Source organism: Haliotis rufescens, unplaced genomic scaffold (assembly GCF_023055435.1).
Source record: "Haliotis rufescens isolate VD_foot unplaced genomic scaffold, xgHalRufe1.0.p SCAF_39, whole genome shotgun sequence".
NCBI lineage: Eukaryota > Metazoa > Mollusca > Gastropoda > Lepetellida > Haliotidae > Haliotis > Haliotis rufescens.
In genome coordinates, this window is record NW_025964101.1 from 1952482 (window position 1) to 1973774 (window position 21293).

The 21293-nt window shown below is 40.0% G+C and overlaps 1 protein-coding gene across 2 annotated transcripts; it reads right to left on the bottom strand.

The window, feature by feature from the left end:
• Positions 1 to 1347: 1347 nt before the first annotated feature.
• Positions 1348 to 21050, bottom strand: LOC124147222 (transforming acidic coiled-coil-containing protein 3-like). Of its 2 annotated transcripts, XM_048381469.1 has the most exons (17): positions 20948 to 21050; positions 20079 to 20221; positions 18323 to 18372; positions 15915 to 17087; positions 14026 to 15350; positions 13056 to 13111; positions 12259 to 12343; positions 11647 to 11689; positions 10126 to 10330; positions 8654 to 8767; positions 7298 to 7488; positions 6545 to 6588; positions 6000 to 6067; positions 5036 to 5128; positions 4545 to 4651; positions 3752 to 3872; positions 1348 to 3107 (listed from the first exon to the last, which is right to left on the bottom strand). In XM_048381469.1, the coding sequence occupies exons 2-17, from the start codon at positions 20217 to 20219 to the stop codon at positions 3039 to 3041; spliced, it is 3885 nt and encodes a 1294-aa protein (XP_048237426.1). In that variant the 5' UTR covers positions 20220 to 20221; positions 20948 to 21050; the 3' UTR covers positions 1348 to 3038. The 2 variants fall into 2 exon arrangements, with proteins under 2 accessions (XP_048237426.1, XP_048237425.1); XM_048381468.1 differs by having other exon boundaries at positions 14026 to 17087.
• Positions 21051 to 21293: the final 243 nt, after the last annotated feature.

The window sequence follows — 21293 nt, forward strand, 5'->3', positions numbered from 1 at the left end:
AAAACGTTAACCTTTAAACCCGATAATATAGCTTTAACTTACAAATGTTTACAAGCAATTCACAAATAGGGTGCGCTCCTTCATTAATGAAACCTTGCTACTAGTTGAATCTGAAAAGCACCATCCAGACCGAAGCATGAACAATCTCTTTATTTTTAGGCCTTTGGTGTTAAGTTAACGCCACACTCACCAATGTTCCGGGTATGGCGGCGGCCTGTAGATAATGTATCTGGACCAGGCAAACCAGTGATCGATATTGTGAGCAACCATCACCGAACCTGACTGCCTGATCCACTTCGTCGCCTCTTACAACCAGCATTGGTTGCTGGGGACTATTTCTAAGAGGGAGTGCCAAATATTTATGTCTGTGAAATAGTTGTTTGTGGTAACACGTTTCAGTGAACAATATCATGGCGCCTGTAAAAGTTTTGGGCCAGACAAACCAATGATTGATACGCTCGTCCCCATGTTCCACTCGGGTAACAAGCTATCAACCAAGTCATGGAACATGGCGATTTAGCATGGTCAGCTCTTAGAAATAGCCTACAGGGCACCTCTTTTATTCCAACCCTTAAATGTCCGTGAAAACAATACACATTGTCATATGCAAATATAGGTTTAATGTGTAAACGTTGTATAGATAACGAGTTTTGTAAGCAAGACTCCTTTTTGACGGTGTATCCACACCATAACTTTGTTGTAAGCTGGTTCTGAGATTTGAGTTTACACCACTTTAACAGAATGTAAGCTTGCTGTAGGAGTAAAGCAGGAGTGTTGGTCTTGTTGAAATGGGAATTGTGCTGACGAACCAAGGATCCAAATGAAGGTGAATCAGAAACTGGAGCAAGTGTTGGGTTTAATACCAGTTTGAACAGTAGTCCAGGTATATACAGTTCAGAGCATGTCGGTTTAATGTGGGAGGAAAGCCCCCCGTGATGCAGGTCTCGGACCTATAGCACAGTGGGTAAAACCCATGATTATGTACCATAATCAGGACGAATCTAACCCATCGAGATTGGAACTCAGGTCTAAGAGATGCAAATATGCAAAACAAATACTGCATCTACTATCTTGTTTGACTATATCATTAGCAAGAAAGACGGTTACGACACGTTTTTGGAATTTTTGGATATATTTGGTGACTTATTTGAAAGACTTATTGTGGAGCATAACCATTGTACATCATTCTGTATATTAAATTACTTTTGATCCCTGGACAAAAGCAACATTCATCCTGAGTCCTGAATTATTAGTTGATCTAATCAGCAACTGTTGAGCTGTCTGGTGTTGGAGATTGTGAATCCACATGTGAGGATGAGAGCGCAACACAAAACACAGAAGTCACGATATGAGTAGTGAGTTTATTGATCACCCTGATGTCAGGTGAGTGTGAGATGTGAGACAAGAGTGAGATCAAACAAAGAATGAAAATGACGTGCATGTAAAGGGAATCATCTGTGTGGTTATGTTACCAAGTGGCGGATCAGGTTTGGGTGGCGGGATTTAGATGCGGCACACCATGATCTAGTTATGGTCTGTACCCTATGGGAAAAAACAGAAATAGCCTTAGTTTTACAGATAATTCTTGTATATTGACAAGCAAAAGATACCATAAAAATTCTAAAGTTAACTCTGCCCTCCCCTAAAGGAAACTAAAGTGCCACCGCCATATACAATCCTGGATCCGTCTCTGTTGTGTTTGTGAGATGTACAGATGTATAGAGAAGTGATGGACAAAGAGACTTTGTGACCCAAGTAAAGAGTGCAAGATTGGGTTGAATATAGTCAACATAAATAATGGCATTATCAGAATAACATTTACAAACTGACAAACATGAATGATGATACCAGACCTCAACTCTAGTGAGTGACTATTGTTTGGCACCACAGTCAGCAGTATTCCAGCTATATCAAGGCAGCCTGTAGATAATGTTATCCGGGCCCTGCAAACCAGTGGTAGATGGCATGAGCAACAGACCATGCTATCGAGGCACAAAGACCCACAATCAGTCAGGTCACACATAACCATCCAATAAGAATAATAATTCGCCAGTATTGAGGTCCTATTCTACACCAGGAGCCTCATACTAGTAATAGGGTCATACAACATCATTGCACTGTTGGAACATGATATTAAATGCTACAAGATGACATGCATCAACTTCTAATAGACACAAGTTCAGTATTTCAATATATTACCACCAACACTGTTACAATATGCAAGATTATTCATTAAGCTTCAAGATGTACACAAGAAACTGCTATCTAATATTTCTTTCAATTTTAAACTATACTTCACAGATGCTAAATCTGTCAATTTCTTTTAACTGGAGTCGTTTGAGACAACAAATATCATATAAAGGTGTGTCCAATAATGTATATACAATCAAACACAAGACTAAATCTTAGACACCTCCCTCCACCCACCCCAAATGTCGAAAAAAAAGGAAAAACCACAAAACATTTGTGTTTCCCAACCAACACTAGTCACTCCTGAATTTATTAATATAAGTTTCACAAATGAGTTTTAAAGCGTACATCCACCTTCCTTGTTATAGGCATCAACCAGTCAGTGTGCAACAACAACATCACACACAACATAGCACTTGAGACAGCACTTCAGTCAATGAACAGCACTAAGCAGCTGGGAGACTAAATTCATATCAACCAATAAGTCAAAATGCAACTTGTCGGGAGCAAACTGCTCTTATTCCACGTGCAAAGTCAGGATAAAATAGGTTTCATCACTGACTCATTGAATTCTCATTGGACACAGTAGGCAGTCAGCTTTTCTTGACCCTGTGTAGCATTCCATCTGGTGAACTATATGACACACTGTTTCCCAGTTTGGTTTCAGCTCCATGATCAAGTCATGATACAAGCTGGTCACCTCTATAATGTAAAACAAAGTAACGCAGTTGTTCCTCATTTCTACAACAGATGCATCAACAAGAAACATGAGGTCCAGGTGTCGAGATGTAATCCCTTGATGGTGGAGACAGTTCTGTGTTTTATAAACTGCTGTTTGCTCCCCGACATCACGACCCTCCTCCGACCTTGGCAATCAGTGTGTCACAGAGGTCTGTCAGCTCAGCTATCTCCTTGCCCTGAAACATGGGAGTCAGGTTCAGATCAGAAATAGGGGATAACATTCAGGGTTTAAAACATTGGCAGTCTGGTTCAGATAAAAAAAAAAAGGAATGACATTTAGGGGATGTAACATGGCACTCAATTTCAGATCAGAGATAGGGACATCATTTAGGGGCTAAAACATGGGAGTCAGGTTCAGATCAGGACTAGGGGATGACATTTAGGGGCTGAAACATGGGAGTCAGGTTCAGATCAGGACTAGGGGATGACATTTAGGGGCTGAAACATGGGAGTCAGGTTCAGATCAGTGAGTAAGTGAGAGAGTGAGTGAGTATGGTTTTATGCCACTTTTAGCAATATTCCAGCAATATCACGGCTGGGACACCAGAAAGGGACTTCACACATTGTACCCATGTCGGGAATCGAACCCGAACGCTTTAACCACTAGGCTACCCTACCGCCCCTGGTTCAGATCAGGAACAGGGGACATTTATAGGGCCTGTCATGACATTTGCATCTGACTTGGGGCTGATTGATGTGTTGTGAAGTCATGTTATTGGAGGATGACAAAAAAGAACCACGGGGGAGATAAAAATGACAGAAGATGGAAACATCACAAGTTTGTGAAGAAATGCCATGTGATTTTGGTGAGAAATATTACCTTCTGTTCCAGGGATTTCTCCAGACCTTGTGAATGAAGTAAACTCTTCTTGAGGACAGCCTGTAGTTTGATGTTTTCAACATTGCTACTTGATTTCTCTTTCTCCCTCTCTTCATGTGCTCTGACAAACACATTGTACATTGTATTGATAGAATTTCAATATGCCAGGAAGGTGAAAAAGGAAAACAGGCCAGTTGAGTAGCTTAACGCTGCTTTTAAGAACAGTTCAGAAATAATTTGAGAATCACCCATGTTACGGGTACAAGGAATTAGGGACTATTATCCCAAGTGCATGTGTGTTGAAAGCCCTGAGCCATTGGCAAGGGACTTACAGCATTTGTTCACAGTGAACAGATATTCCTTACCGGTAATCAGTAAAAGATTATTTTTCTAATCATTCATTGTCAATGACTTGTTGAGAAAGAAAATGAAGAAAAAAACCATAATGAAATGTCAACCCAACACAAAAGCCTCAACCAATTGTTCAGATGATACTAGCAGTGATACTTATTTGTATTTCTTGGTTATGTTAAAGTACATCATATAAAAGATTGGTATGTTTTTTTAATTTAAATCTTTGATTTTTAAACAAAGATAGAAAGCTAAAATGGAGCGAGGGATTGCGATTGGTCTTAAGATGCTTAGAACAGTCAGATCAAAACATTTCACCTGGAGCGGGCGGAAAGCTAAAAAGGATACACTTCGTACATGTTTAACACTTTTGAAATTCTCAATCGTGGTTATGGTGCTGAGAGACAAGGAATCATAATAAAGAAGAAGGTGATATACGAACTGTTTGAGCTTTGTCTCAGCTTGAGTCTTCAACTTGTTCATTGCTTCGTCTTGCTGTTGCATCTTTGCGATGAGCGACTTGTTTGTCTTCTTCAATGTGTCTTCATTCTAACAAACAGCAATAATTATGACATTATCTTTTTGAAAAGACAATGTAATAAATCTTCGAACCTTTGAAAATGAAAACAGCCCTGTTACATCTCGCTGATATCAGAGAGTTTGAAGGAGATTTGTAATGAGTAGTTCATCCTAAAGTGAGTGAGTATGGTTTGATGCTGTTTTTTGCACTATACTAGCAGGGGGACATGAGAAAAGGGCTTCAAACATTGTACCCATGTGTGGAATCTAAACCGGGGCCTTCGGTGTGACAAATGTACACGTAACCACAAGGCTAATCCACCACTCTATTTATCCTAAATAACAACGGTATAACACAACACTTTTTAAAGAAAAGGCAGGAAAGTGCCTTAACACTAGTAACATCATATTTACCTTTCTATAGTCTTCCAGCACTGACTTAACCTTCTCATACCGCCGATGCAGATCAGCGAAGGACTTCTCCACAGACTGTAGGTCCTCTATAGCCTGAATCAGGAAATAGCAAGTTACATAAAGAACAGTGCAATGTTTAGGTAGAAATTCAAGCAATGGAAAACATGCATTCCACAATTCATACAAAGGTTTAGACAACAAATCTGAGGTCTTATAATGGTATTTACAAGGCAGTGATCACACTTTTCAAGGCTTTATGTAATACCCAACTTTGCTTAAAGAGGATATAATAGGACATTCCTACTTGACTTCATCGCCAGAATGCCTCCTCTTGCACATATTGAAACACACAGCAGTGTTTCACTATCAATTGAGTTACTACTGTTACATGATGTCGTCACATTTTTCAATTTATTTTCGTCAGCTCTGTGGAATGGGATAATGGGAGCCTATTCTACCTGGAATCTCTAAAGGTGATAAGTACCTATATAACATTTCAAATATACTGTAAGACATATGGCGTGGGAGTATTATATTCAGTAAGGTCTTGCAGCAAGTGTTTAAACATCTGTGTTTGTTTGCTTGTTTGTTGCTTAACACTGCATTCAGCAATATTCCAGCTATATGACAGTGGTCTGTAAATAATAATAAGTGAATGATTTGGTTGGTCGGATGGTTGGTTGTTTAACACCCCACTTAGCAATATTCCAGCTATATGACGGCGGTCTGTAAATAATCGAGCCTGGACCAGACAATCCAGTGATTGATATCATGATCATCGATCCACGCAATTGGGATGGATGACAAGCATCAACCAAGTCAGCGAGCCTGACCACCCGATCCCGTTAGTCGCCTTTTACGACAAGCAGAGTCCCCTTTTACGGCAAGCAGGGGTTGCTGAAGACCTATTCTACCCCGGAATCTTCACGGGTCTGACATCAGTGTGACAACACCATTCTATTACCTGATTTCTTTCACTCTTTAACTTGTTTTTGGATTCTTTAGATTCGGATGAATTCTTTTCCTTTTCGTCTGGAAAGAAAATCATACAAACAACTTCTTAAAACTTTAATAAGTTTCTACACTGTGAAAAAAGGTTTTGATAATGTTGTCTGAAATGTTTATGTGACTGAGATATAGGTAAGAGAATGTGTACAGTTTTACAACTTGTTTGATAATACATGTATTCAAACCATATCATGGCATGAGGCTTGGAATTATTTTGCAAAATATAATGGACAAATTTATAAAAAAACAATGCCCCCAGGTTGTTCAACAATATAAACAAACTTACTCATGTTATTTCTGGATGTTGGATTTCCTGAAGTCCTTGTAAAAAAAAATCTATCCTGTCCTTCCCCACCCAACAAATGGACTGTCCTTTGGTATTGTTCAGTTATATCTACGCTAATTTAATAACTCTTCCAAAAGAACATTATTTCCATTACATTCTCAACTATGTAATGGTTGATGTTTCAGTACTAGATCAATGAAGGATAAACTACTCACTGACTAGCTCATTGATGAAGGATTCGTATTCAACAACGACTTGTCTGAAAAAAATAAAATTACATATTAGTAAGAAATGTTGATGGAAAATAGACTCTGCAAAATGACTGAAAAATATCTTCAAAGTGTACATAAGATTCTCTATCTAATATGTACATAAGAGGCCTTTTGGCCAACTATTCTTTCAAGAAAGCCTATTTTTAATGGTAAAAACAGTACAAAATATACATGTAGCAAATTCATATTTGGACTCGTGAAGATCTGGGTTACAAAAAAGGTCTTCAACAACCAATGCTGGCCATAAAAGGTGACCATGCTTGTCGAAAGCAGCAACTAACAGGATCGGGTGGTCAGACTTGCTGACTTGGTTTATGCATGTCATCGTATCCCAATTGGGTGGATCGATTCTCATGTGTCAATCACAGGATTGTCTAGGCCAGACTCTATTATTTACAGACCTCCGTCATATGCCTGGAATATGACTGAGTATGGCGTTAAACAACAAACAAAAACCTTAATCTTGGATCTAACTTGGTCATCATTATCTGTTAACAGAATTTCTCAAGTATTCTGTTTATCCATACTTCTGTATTTGACCCTGTTATAAGTCCAAAATACTCAAGAAAAAGAAACAAAAATAGCCATTCGTCAGTCATATGAACATGTCTCATAACAATGTCTAAAAAACTTTGCCAAAACATCTGTTATTTCGAAAGGCAAAAAAACCCCTCTTCATCCTTTGTCATTACTGACCTCATCTGTTTGTTTTTGACCTCCAGCTGTTCGGCTAACTCCTTATAGTGCTTGGCTTCCACACTGAGGGCTGTTTGCTTTTTACTCAACTCCTGCTCCATGGTGAGTTGTCTCCCCTGAGATTCCATGGTCAGCTCCTGTCTCAGCTTTTTTAGCATCTTCTTGACATCCGTCTCAGAGTACTTCAGCACCTGGTGATGACATTCATTCCCGAGTCAGCTGGATCATTGGATCTAATAGTCACCTTCAACACAATTACCTTCAATCTGCCAGTGCACGACATCAGATCTCTCTTCAGTGGATAAACTTAAATCTGTATATATATATTATTCTGCTGACAAAACTGGATTCCATCAGTCTACAACAAATGGTAACTTTCAAAATTCACACCAGTCCACTACATAATGTTTTTGAGAATTATGACCAAATCCAATGATGGTATAGTCCGAAATGACGAGTAACATTTGATGCTATAGTATAACTCTTTACCTTTCCTCCATGCTTTGATTATACCACAAATTGGTCTCACATGACAAGATCATCTTCCCGAGTCAAGGGAGTTAGCTGACTGTAAAAGTCCAGTTTCCACCCTTACTGAACTAGGCTGGAATTTCGGGGCTCAATCGTAGCACTACCAGTGGATATTACAAGTTATGTCCCTTCTATGTTCCGCCTATTGACCAATCAGATTCCACTTCTCACATCACTTGCATTTGTTTCAAACAAAATGGCGGTGCCCAGGAAAGATGATCTTATCGATAATCAAGATCTATATTTTAATAAAACGGGTCTTATTTTATGAAGTGCATCAAATCATGTGAGCACCTTGATTAAAAAACGTAAACAGATTTGGAACATATCTGTTGACACGAGCTGGTGGTATTCATGCTTTACAAATCCTGCAATCCGATCGACTGAAATCTGCACAGCAGTTTAGGAACTGGATGTTGATTTTGTTGCGCGATTTTGATTGAACTATGCATAGACTCAAAATAAACTCCATAATTCCAGCCTTGTTCGGCAAGTTTGGAAACTGGACTTTTGCAGTCAGTGAACTCCCTTGCCTCGAGAAGATGAATTAAGATTTGAACAATTAAAATGTCATGGTAACGGTGAAACTGTTTACCTGGTTACCTACATTTCCCACAACCGATTTACCAATGTTTACAGCAGTTTAGAAGTAAAAGAAAATTAAAATGTGACTTTCATTTTGACGCAATATGAATGAATTAGGTACACTGGTCAACCATGTGCACACATTCAAGAGACATCTGCATGTTACATCTGCAAACCCACATAGTCAATATCATTATGATCAGTAAAATCTTTAAGATGTAGAGTATACAAGGCCCATACCTCTACAACTTCAAAGAAAGTTTCATCTTTCTTAGTATCTTGTGTAACTGCAGAGGCTGCCTGACCTTGAATCTCATCGTGAGTCTGACCTTCAGTCTGAACTGATTTCTTCTCCTGGAACGTAAGGTGGGGTGAGGTGAAATTGAGGTTTTACGTTGCATTCCAGATTACTGCACTTATAGTGTGCGTGCATGCGTGTTCTCCGGTTGGAAGCTCTACCACTAGACCACGGAGGCAGTCAGAACATTAAGTAAATCTTATGAAAAGAATAAAAGTTCTTTATATGACATCATTTAATAAGATCAACTGAAATCTAATCAATTTTACAACGTTTCAACCAAGATTTTATGTATTGAGTACCTTAGACCATGTAGAACCTGGTGTTTTTCAAGTGATCAGGAAAGCTCTGTCTTTTGGTACAATTGACAATTATCATCATGCTTGGTTGGATTTACCATGTTTACTCGACAAATAATCTAATCACACTCGCTGAATAGGCCCGTTAGTGATTGAATTAAGCGGTGTCAAGCCTTCGCAAATATATGTCATATATACTATAGAGACAGTAGGGCTGTCTCAGGGACATGTTACAAGTGTGACTGTTGACGGGATGAGCAATGATTAGAGATTTGATTCAAACATATATTATTGTCAATAAACAAAAAGGCACAAGTGTATAACTTACTCTTATTTTCACCAGAGTATGGCATCACACAAGCATCTAGGTAAAACATTGCAACCTAATCATTAGATTGCTTTTTATAATGGTGAGGCAAGACTGTGAAGATCCTGGGTGGAATAGGTCTTCAGCAACCCATGCTTGCTGTAAAAGGTGACAGTGCTTGACGTAAAAGACTACTAACGGGATTGGATGGACAGACTTTCTGACTTGATGATGCATGTCATTATATCCCAATTGCATAGGTCGATGCTCATTATATCAATCACTGGATTGTCTGATCCAGACTCAGTTATTTACAGACCGTCGTCATAAAGCTGGAATAATGCTGAGCGTGGTGTTAAACAAACGGTGCATGACGAACTAGGGCCCTCTTCTCCAAATACAACATTTTTACACACACATCTGGTTTATCATGTTGAAATGCAAGAGATGTTTATTTGTATGTTTATTTGTTAATTAACACCTCACTTGGCAATATTTCAGCTATATGACCGTGGTCTGAAAAAAAATAAGGACATCATGAACATCGATCTAAACACTTGGGATACGATGACATGCATCAACCAAGTCAGCAAGCCTGACCACCCGATCATGTTAGTTGCCTCTAACAACAAGCATTATACTTGAGTGGGCACTATACTCAAGAAAATACAGTATCTATACCACCCCTAGTCTGTAAATGGGCACCAGATTGTTAAGCATACCCCATAGACATCATTAACTCTGAGGACAATGGCTGTTGTTTCAATCACTGCCTGGATCAGTCATGGGAAGGCTGTACATGTATTACCTGTTGGATTTCCTCTGCTTCCGGACTACACGAGAAAATGAGATCCACCAGGAGGGGTTTCGTTTCCTTCTCCTTCTTGTCTTCTCCATCTTCCTCTTCAAAGATGGTTTTGGATACGGCAGCTGGAGGTCTGCGCTGGACGAGTATGGATCTGCGTCGACCTCCACCACGTGGTGGCGTGCCCATCAACATGATACTTTCATCACTGAAGTCATAAAACAACAGTCCAGGCTATGTAAGTAACTGCTGGTAGGTAGGTAGGTAGGTAGGTAGGTAGGTAGGTAGGTAGGTAGGTAGGTAGGTAGGTAGGTACAGGGTGACACCATGCATTGTAGCAGGGTTTCACAAGAGGTTGCAACCCTTCATATTTGACAAAATTTTCATCCAAAATACCAGCTCCTAATCCTCTTTTCGATGTGTAGTTTGTTTGTTTGTTGTTTAACGCTGCAGCCAGCAATATTCCAGCTATATGACGGCGGTCTGTAAATAGTCGAGTCTGGACCAGACAATCCTGTGATTCACATCATGAGCATCGATCCACGCAATTGGGATCGATGACGTGCATCAACCAAGTCAGCGAGTCTGACTACCGGATCCCATTAGTCGCCTCTTATGGCAAGCATGGGTTGCTTAAGACCTTTTTTCCCTAATCTGCATGGGTCTTTGATGTGAAGTATTTGACACTGTTTTAATCGGCCAATACTAGTTCTAACTTGAACAACCAAACCAATGTAAGAGAAAAAGCTTGATTTTAGAGGTAAACAGAAAGTGATGCAGGTCTGAGACGTTTACCACTTTGATGAAACTTGAAACATTCGAGCAATTTTTTGTTTCATCGGTTTCCTTGCACAGCAATGTACCACCTAAGACAACTAGGTCACCAAAATCTGTACAGCATGTAAGAATGGGAGGGAGTAAATGAATGTTGGTTTATGCCAGTGTCAGAAAATAGTCAAGGGTTGACCAGACAAACAAGTGGTTGATAGCACAAGCACTGATCCACATCGTCAGGGTATGAGTGAGTGAGTGAGTGAGTGAGTGAGTGAGTGAGTGAGTGAGTGAGTGAGTGAGTGAGTGAGTGAGTGAGTGAGTGAGTGAGTGAGTGAGTGAGTTGGGTTTAACGTTGCTTTTAACAGTATTCCAGTCATATCGCGGCGTGTCAGCTTAATGATGGAGGAAAGCCGGAAGTGATGCAGGTCTCAGACATTTACCACTTTGGTGAAACCCACGAGCACGGGTATGGTGCTGACAAACCTAGAAACATAATTGGGGCGAACCGGGATTCGAACCCACAATCATAGGTTTCTGTCGTGCCCAAGGGACGCAACTCTGCACAGCGAATCGCGGCGCCTTAGACGACTGGGCCACCCGTGCCCCCCAGGGTATGATGAAACTCAGTTAGCCAGAACATATATTGTAACTCTCTCTTGCGTGATCGGGACTACCCAGAGGAGTGGAGAAGACTCACGGAAACGCTACACATTAAACACAGTCACAAAATTAATTATAAAGTCAACCCACCCATCTTTAACAACTTCCATCTTCTGTATTCCACGTGCTATTCCTGGAAATAGAAAAATATTGCTTGATAATGAATCCTTGGCTAAAAATGACAAACGTATTAGCTGGATGTCATTAAAAAAAAGATGAAAGTCAGTATGTTTAAGGGGCATTTACTAGTCTGTAAGGATATAACGTGAGGAGAAATGGAGTTTAACGTCGCACTGAAGATTATTGCACTATACAGTAATGTGCATGCATATGTGTGTGTCTGCTTGTATTAGTCCTGACTTATCACTGTTTTATAGTGCTAACCCACTGAGATACCATGCCACAGTTTAACATAAATACCCAACTCAGACACAGTATACTGACTCCGAGCTGGCCAGTACTTGTTTTCTCCCATTATACCCAGCACCAGGCAGGGAAGCAACAAGTACCATCTTTTTTTAAAGGCCTATGGCATTAATCTGCCAGGGATTGATTCAGCGACCTTCTGCTTTCAGGGTAGACGCTCATTTTCCAAGACAAGTAGACCACTTATTATACATGCAGTACGCATGCTACAATTTGTACAAGTAAGTAAGGGGTGTAGCTATGTGAAACCGTGATAACCCCTCTCTCAATACACACCTGCAGGGCTGTGGGCTGGTTTAGAGTTGACCAGAGGATCAAATTTGACGTATAGCGACATACGTGACAGATCAGACTCCACATTCTGCAAGTAGATGAACATAACCACCAATCTGATTTGCTCTTGTTCAAGTTGCACCTCTATCCACAGAACAAATATCTTTTCTTCCTTTTATACATAATAAAATACACCATAACCACATTATACTGACATCCTTGTTATACAGATATCTTCACTGTAGTGATATCCTCTTTATACTGATATCCTTGTTATACTGATATCCTCGTTATACAAATATCCTCTTTACTGATATCCTTTTTTCACATATATCCTCATTATACTGATATTTTTGTTATACTGATATCGTCACAGTAGTGATTTCCTTTTTATACTGATATCCTCGTTATACAGATATCTTCGTTATACTGATATCCTCGTTATATGGATATCCTCGTTATACTGATATCCTTGTTATACTGATATCCTCATTATACAGATAACTTCTCTTTACTGATATCCTTATGGTTCTGGGTCGTACCAAATATTCACACTTCATGTGAACCACACCTGTCAACAATTATTGTGCCCAGATATCTTTGAGATGTACTTGCAGTGTTTGAAATTAAAAGATGGCCTTAAGGTTTGATCCTGTGATATTATATATTCCCCACAATTTTTAACTTTTAACATCAGGGTTAAAATAAGGACCTTTGACTTTCACGCTTAATTCAAAACACTAATATGTCCGTAAAATTGCCCACTGACATTAAATACAATGCAATAAATGAAAACTCACAGTGTTGTTACTGCCAAAGGTCTCCAACATGTCCCAAACATTTGGATCACTGAACACTGAAATATGCAGTTAACATCATGAAAATAACTTCAGTGTGAAAAATAAAAAAAATAAAAAATGTATCTCATGTCTTTTGTCAAACAGATTAAAGTATTTCGATTAAAAAAAGTTTTTAACACATGATAATCATATCGTTTTTCATTACTTGAGGTAATATTGCTTCCACGCAATGTCAACAAATTATTGAACGTTGTGCCATAAACACATTACATCCAACAAAGTTGTAAATACCATACTGCAACATTTAAAAAACGGGTCCTTTTCAGAAAGCAATCATGGTGCTACGAGTAGATGTAGAATGTTTTACAGCTAGTTGGCAAAGTTCTTGTTTCATAGAGTGGACTGTAAATAACCAAGTAAGGGCAGATGCACCAGTGGTTGATGACAAGAACAACGATCCAGGCACAGGACACAGTGACATGCATAATGACCACCCGATCCTCATTCTGGGTCGCTCTTACAAGAGGGGTTGCTTTACTTAGGGTTACGAGTGTCATACGTCTACAGTCTGCGACTTAAGCCACCAGTCCCAAGTAGAGACTGGAACTATTTTGGCAACTACTGAATCTATGCTAAGTGAGAGAGTGAACTGGATCAAACGCTGCTTTGAACAGTATGACAGTTGTATTACGGCGTGTCAGCTTACTGTGGGAGGGAAGCCCAAAGTGTAGAGGTCTTAGATGTACAGGTATGGTGGGGACAAACCCAGAAGCATAGTCGTGGCAAGCTAGGATTAAAACCCACGATCAAAGGTTACTGGCATGCTGTACCCAAAGGACACAGCGAATTGCAGCACCTTAGACGACTGGGCCACCTGTCCCTGAGTATGCTAAGAGTATGGGAGTTTGGATAGTTGAAGTACTAAGAATGCCTTGTAAAACAGTTCTCATGATTTCAAACGGATGTTCACCTTCATTTGCAGGTCTGAAGTCATCTTGGACAAAGTTCATATCCTCTTGTCCACCAGCTGTATCCCCTGTGGCAATCATGCACATGACGTTGTTGCCTAGGAGATCCATCCCACCAAAATTCTGCACAGGAGTCTTAGGGAGCCCATTATTGTTGGCGTTTCTGTTAGGAGTATTTCCCATCCCTGGCTTTGACAGGAAAGGGTTAAAAGCATCCAGATTATCAAAAGGATCAAGAGAAATTGCCTGGACCGGTTGTTGTTGAGGAGCTTCTAAATTTGTCTTCACAGGTGCAGCTGCCTGCGTCTTTCCTACAGGTGAATTTGCAACTTTCAGTTTGGTTGCAAAGGGGTCCTCCATTAAATTTAACTCTGCTGGTAAACCAGATGGTTGCTTTAATTGTGCATTCTGGTTCTGTACACTGGGTGCGAAGGGGTCCAAGCCAGTCATATCACCAGATAGTTTGGGAGGAGAGCTGGCCACCTTGGACTTGCTTTGGAATGGGACTCCTTCAACCTTTCCAGAATTCTGCACTTTGGAGAGTGACGCAAAAGGATCAACGATTTCATTGTCTGTGATTGCATGATTGTCAGTTTTTACTGGGGATTTGGGCAGCTTGGTTCTGGTTTGAAAAGGATCAGCATTAGATAGTGGGCCTGGGGAGTTCTGAATCTGAGACTTGGTTTTGAATGGATCAGCACAATCACCATCCGGCATAGCTGAGACAGGTTTCACTGGAGAATTAGCCACACAGGTCTCGGTTTTGAAGGGATCAAGGTTATCAAAGTCTAACTGTTGGTCACAAGCTGTAGGTTTGTTTTCTGTTTCAGCCATGGCATCAGGAGCATCTTGTTTCACTTCAGTAGTAGGCTTTTCAGGTGAATTCATAACTTGGGATTTTGTCTTGAATGGATCAATACCATCCATGTCAGCAATAGGCTTAGCCAAAGCTGTTGATTCAGTTTTCCTATCTGGAGAATTGACAATTTGGGACTTCAATTTAATAGGATCAACAACATTAAGATTTTCAGGTAGGCTCCCAGTTGCTACGGATGGTGTTTCTTTGAGAGGAGAATTTGGTATTTGTGATTTACTTTTGAAAGGATCGATATCGTCAAGATTTTCTGGTAGGCCCCCAGTTGCTACAGATGGTGTTTCTAGGAGAGGAGAATTTGGTATCTGTGATTTACTTTTGAAAGGATCAACATCATCAAGATTTTCTGGAAGGCTCCCAGTTGCTACAGATGGTGTTTCTTGGAGGGGGGAATTGGGTACTTGTGATTTACTTTTGAAAGGATCAACATCGTCAAGAGTTTCTGGGAGACCCCTAGTTGCTACAGATGATGTTTCTAGGAGAGGGGAATTTGGTATTTGTGATTTACTTTTGAAAGGATCAACATCGTCAAGATTTTCTGGAAGGCCCCCAGTTGCTACAGATGGTGTTTCTAGGAGAGGAGAATTTGGTATCTGTGATTTACTTTTGAAAGGATCAACATCATCAAGATTTTCTGGAAGGCTCCCAGTTGCTACAGATGGTGTTTCTTGGAGGGGGGAATTGGGTACTTGTGATTTACTTTTGAAAGGATCAACATTGTCAAGAGTTTCTGGGAGACCCCCAGTTGCTACAGATGATGTTTCTAGGAGAGGGGAATTTGGTATTTGTGATTTACTTTTGAAAGGATCAACATCGTCAAGATTTTCTGGAAGGCCCCCAGTTGCTTCTGCAGTTTTTGATGGAGTTTCTTTAAGGGGGGAATTTTGTATTTGTGACTTGGGTCTAAAAGGGTCAACATCATTAAAATTTTCAGGAAGACTAGAATGGCTTTCTTTAACGGGAGAGTTCTGAATCTGAGCCTTAGGCTTGAATGGGTCAAGATTTTCTGGAAGGCTCCCAGTTGCTACAGATGATGTTTCTAGGAGAGGGGAATTTGGTATTTGTGATTTACTTTTGAAAGGATCAACATCGTCAAGATTTTCTGGAAGGCCCCCAGTTACTTCTGCAGTTTTTGATGGAGTTTCTTTAAGGGGAGAATTTTGCATTTGTGACTTGGGTCTAAAAGGGTCAACATCATTTAAATTTTCAGGAAGACTAGAATGGCTTTCTTTAAAGGGAGAGTTCTGAATCTGAGCCTTAGGCTTGAATGGGTCTACATCCTCAAATGATTCAGACAAATCAGTAGATTCGGTTAAGGTTTTGACTGGTGAATTCATGATTTGTGACTTGGGTTGAAAGGGATCCATCTGATCAATATCATCAAGCAAATTCTCAATCACAGTGAGATCTGCAGTTCCCATTGTTGAGTTAATGGTTGAATTCTGGCATGGAGAGTTGACCATCTGGACCATGGGTTTGAAAACATCGGTACCATCAAGACTGTCTGGCAGTCCTTCAGTCGACTCACGTTTAGGTGATGCATAGTCAGACTTCTGGTCTGAACCCTGTTTCTTCGGTTCACCATTCTCCAAAAGCTTGGAACATTCGGCTGGTTCCCCAGTGTTCTGTGCTGCAGATTTAACTGGTGAGTTTTTAACCATGTTCTTAGATTTAAATGGGTCAACCTCATCTAAGCTGTCAGGCAAACCAGTGGATACCTCAGCAGAAGGAATCACAGGAGAATTTGCAATCTGAGATTTGGGTTTAAATGGATCGACATCCAAATTGTCAGGTAAACCCTTGATAGGTGTATTTTTTATTTCCTTTGTGGGTGAATTCTGAAGCTGAGCTTCAGTCTTGGGAGCATCTTCATCCTGTGCATCTGCCTGTCCTGTCATGGAAGCCAGAATACTGTCTTCATCACTGGATACAGAGGCAACTACAGGAGAGTTGGCAATCTGAGAGTTTGTCTTGAAAGGATCCATATCTTCCTTACTCCTTACTGGAGAGTCAACAACCCTTGCTGGGGATGAAGCAACACTGGAGATGGAAGAAGCTGGTACGGATGTGCCAAGAGAATTGGCCAGACCTCCCTTGGATTGGAAAGGATCTGTGTTCTCATCATATGTATAGGCCTTGGTTTGGAACTGTATTTCATCATCAGAGTCTGCTGATACGGCATTGGCCTCACTGAAAAGATATCAGGCAAATGAACACAGCAGATTGAGATATTCATGTTATGGGCATAATAGATTAGTTATTAGATTTTTATCCCTGCCAGCTTCACTACCAAACACCCAACCTCATATCATCTTATTGTCCCTTGGTACCTCCAGATGAAGGAAATTACTGAATGGTCCCTCCTTTCTATAACATTTGTTATAATTTTGAAGGAAAATCTAATATTTAATTATATGGGCCTAATCATGCTAATAGCTTTTTAAATTGAAGCTGTTCAGAGAGAAACACATAAAGAATCATGCTGCTTCATTATTTAGTAAACCCAACAAGAAAAGATGTATTTCACTGCTTCTGAATCCTGTTCAATCTTCATGTAGTCAGACACTTCACGACAACATCCCATGGGTGTCTCATATTATAACAGTACAGTAAAATAACTTTAAACACGTTCAAGAGTTTATTACTGAATATGCTGAACCAAATTTGAGTAGATACGACAATAACCATCAAGAAGTTGTCATATTATCTGGTGAAAAAAGTGCTGATGGGAATTAAAAAAATAAAAGTAACAAAGAGAAGACATTAAATTTCAAGATGTTCATACATATTGTTCTTCAATATGCATAAATGGTTATCAATGGTTATCTGAATTTTGTTGTTGAGTTCGTCTCATCTTAAAACTATTGTAACCTATTGTCTTGCACAACCTTCTGGCAGTGAAACCCTTAGTAACCCTCATGGCATCATTCAGTGAATCCAGATTAACAAAAATCTCTAACCATGTAACGACTAACCATCCTTAATTTCTTACATTGAGAACCATAAGAAAAATAACCTCAGCAAGTGAATAAAACAGAAAGTGGCTCACATAGTCATTACAGAACAAAACTGCTAGTAAGTGTCAGGTAAAAACATGTGATCCAGCAAATAAGCATGATTAGAAATGAACATTAGCAAAACCAATTAGTTGTGCATGTAAGTTGTTTGACACTTTGTTATCAAGTTAAAGTGGTATATCCCTCAAACAACAAAACAGGACAGTCATCTGGCCCTGATCAAGGACATGCAAGTGGTTGTGGTGGTGCAGACTGATGTCCACTTACACCGGGACTGGCAAAGATCTAATTATATCATGGATAACTTCAGCAGCAAATGCTGCATAGTCTCTGTGGTCGTTCTGGGTGAGACGACTGGTACGTTCTGCCCACTGCTCTGTGTCTTCTAGATCTCTTACAATATCATACCTGTTGCTGGTGGCAGGTGCTGGGGCAAGTGGAGATGGCTGGGAAGGCACCTGGTGATGGAACAAATCAAACATATAACAACCATCACTTCAAATAAGGCATGTAAGGAGGGATACTAGACAATCCATACACAGAGATGTGTACCCGCCGAAAATGGGTAAGCCATACCTAACATTCCTGTCCAACCCATACCAGATTAGGAGCATTCTTACCTCAACTGGCTGACTCGTACACTAATCTAGATGATCCATACACAAATTTGGAGGACCCATATCCACTTATTTTCATATCTGTTGCATTTGTAAAGGTTGTTGTTGTTGATTAGTTGTTTTACGCGGCACTCAGCAATATTCCAGCTATATGACGGCGGTCTGTAAATAATCGAGTCTGGACAAGACAATCCAGTGAGTACTTTCATGAGCATCGATCCACGCAATTGGGATCGATGACATGCATCAACCAAGTCAGCGAGCCTGACCATCCGATCCCGTTAGTCGCCTTTTACGACAAACATAGTCACCTTTTACGGCAAGCATGGGTTGCTGTAGACCTATTCTATCCCGGAATCTTCACGGGTCTCCAAAAATGGATTGCGTTACAATCATTCATAATAGTAATACATTTCAAACATTCAATTCACAGTTCACTATGTTAATTGGGATAGTTGGTGATTATCCCTTGGACCAGGCTTTTACATGACACACAAATGTAGAGAAGGGACACAGGAAAAAAGTCTGAGTCTCATGGGACGGACAATAACAATCTGAACTTTTGAACAATTGAACTTACTGCTCATCAAGGACAGTTACAAGTGTCTGTCATTTCATCCATCATTCATGACCTCTGTCTACATGATCACTGATTCATTCCAGGCTCTAAAGTAATTATTATTATGAACAGTATACTACATCATTTCATTACTTTACAGGACCCTATTGCCTGCAAGGACCCTTAAACTGAATTATTAGGAGTCTGCTGGACCCCCACTTTTGTATGTCAAGGACTGAAGGTAAACATGGTAAAATCCTGGCTTGGACTAAGCACCAGTTAACACACTCAGTGTGCTACACAAGCAGTTCACACACAGTGATCAGTGATCTCAGTCCCTCAGTCCTAGCATTTGTCTAGTGGCCATGTTAAACAACAAAGCTTCACCAACAATGTCTTAATTGACAACCTGTTTAATCAATGTTTTGTAGAGCTGATATTTTTCAGAAGCAATTGGAAGTTCTAAGTGGACTGTTTCATAATTAATATCAGATCAATAGAAGCAAATAATATTTATAATCATAAATTTGTGTGAGTTCAACAAAATATAGTGAGCATGGTGAGTGAGTTGGGTTTAACGCCGCTTTTAACAGTATTCCCGTTACATCGCGACGTGTCAGCTTAATGTGGGAGGAAAGCCTGCAGTTATGCAGGTCTGAGACGTTTACCACTTTGGTGAAACCAATGAGCACGGGTATTGTGCTGACAAACCTAGAACACAATCGAGGTGAACTTGGATTCAAACCCACAATCATAGGTTTCTGGCATGCCCAAGGGACGAAACTCTGCACAGCAAATTGTGGCACCTTAGACGACTGGGCCATCCAAAACATGCTAACCTGCTAACTGGATAAACATGATAATATTCATGCTGAACACTCTGACAATGAATGCATCAGTGGTAAAGGTAATATTCAAGCACATAACATGAAAACATATCAACATCAGCATGCCAAATTTTAACCACTGCTAACCATGGTAACAGTACCTTAACATTTTTGGTGACAGGTGTCTGAAGCTGTACAAAGTTTTCCATTGGTTTCAGCACAGATCTGACGGAAGGGCTACCACTCACTGTCTTCCCTCTCGCCATTTGTGCCGGCGGGGTGTTCTCATCCATGGTGGACATACCTAGTTAACATTGAAAATATAACACCAATATGCAGAGTATGTGCCACCCAATCATGCCAATAGTTTCCATAGTTTCATAATAATTAGATATATTCTCAAGAAATATTACGTATACCTAATACATATTTACTCAAACATAATAATGATCTAGACAATCCTTAGGGTTAGTTGTGTTAGGGCTAAGGTAGTTTACCCCAACTCTGTTCTTAGACCTTTGATCCACAGGCACCTGCAGCTGATTCATTTACGGGGTAAACTTTTTCGACTCACACCTATCCTATATTTATATAGGTCAACAAGTTTAATCCAGTAAGTGATCAGCTTCAGGTGTCTGTGCTTGGATCCCCGATAGGTAATAGTGGCCAACAGACTATATATAGCCGTTCCCAGGATATAAATTGAAATATTTCCTGCCATGAAAACATATCACACTTGAGACAAATATCTTAGTAAAGACAATAGGCCTAAAGGCAAACATTTCAGCAACACACTTTCGTGCTAGTGAAGAGCAAATAACGAGATGGCAGTAGGTACAATATGAATTATATACTATAAGTACAGTGTATGCTTGATGCCTCCATGATCAAAACATTGCATTTGGAGATGAGTGTCGCTTCAGTTTCAAGTTAGCGTTTTCACATCATCAGTGGAACGACTTTGACATCTTATTGTCAGTTTATGGTGAACTTCAAAATCATGACTTTGCTTAACAATAATGAAACTTACCTAATGATAGTCGTCGTTTCTGCTATTCCTGTTTACGGTTGTTCTATGCTGTTTCTGACAACAGCAACTCATTCAAATGACACACTCCTAGCGTTTGAATTTACCGCCTGAGCATGCGCAATTCAGGCACCGGAAGTAAACATCGCACCGGGCATAATTTACTTCGTAAAACATAAAAAAAAAACTACCTACTCAACGTGCATGGTGTATTCAAGCACAACATTAAACTGTCACATCGCAATGTGAAATGGTGACAAAGGATACGGCATTTCTTCTTCACGAAGACCGGCATACGCATGAAGACAAGACGTTTTGCTGCTAAAGTAAAACTTTTATGAGAGCTTCC

Coding starts and splice junctions, on each gene's coding strand:
- LOC124147222 (XM_048381468.1), bottom strand. CDS start 20,219: ATGTCCACCATGGATGAGAACACCCCGCCGGCACAAATGGCGAGAGGG. Junction 17,088..18,322: donor GCACCTGCCACCAGCAACAG/GTATGATATTGT, acceptor ATATCTTTTCAG/TGAGGCCAATGCCGTATCAG. Junction 6,068..6,544: donor CTTCATCAATGAGCTAGTCA/GTGAGTAGTTTA, acceptor TTTTCTTTCCAG/ACGAAAAGGAAAAGAATTCA.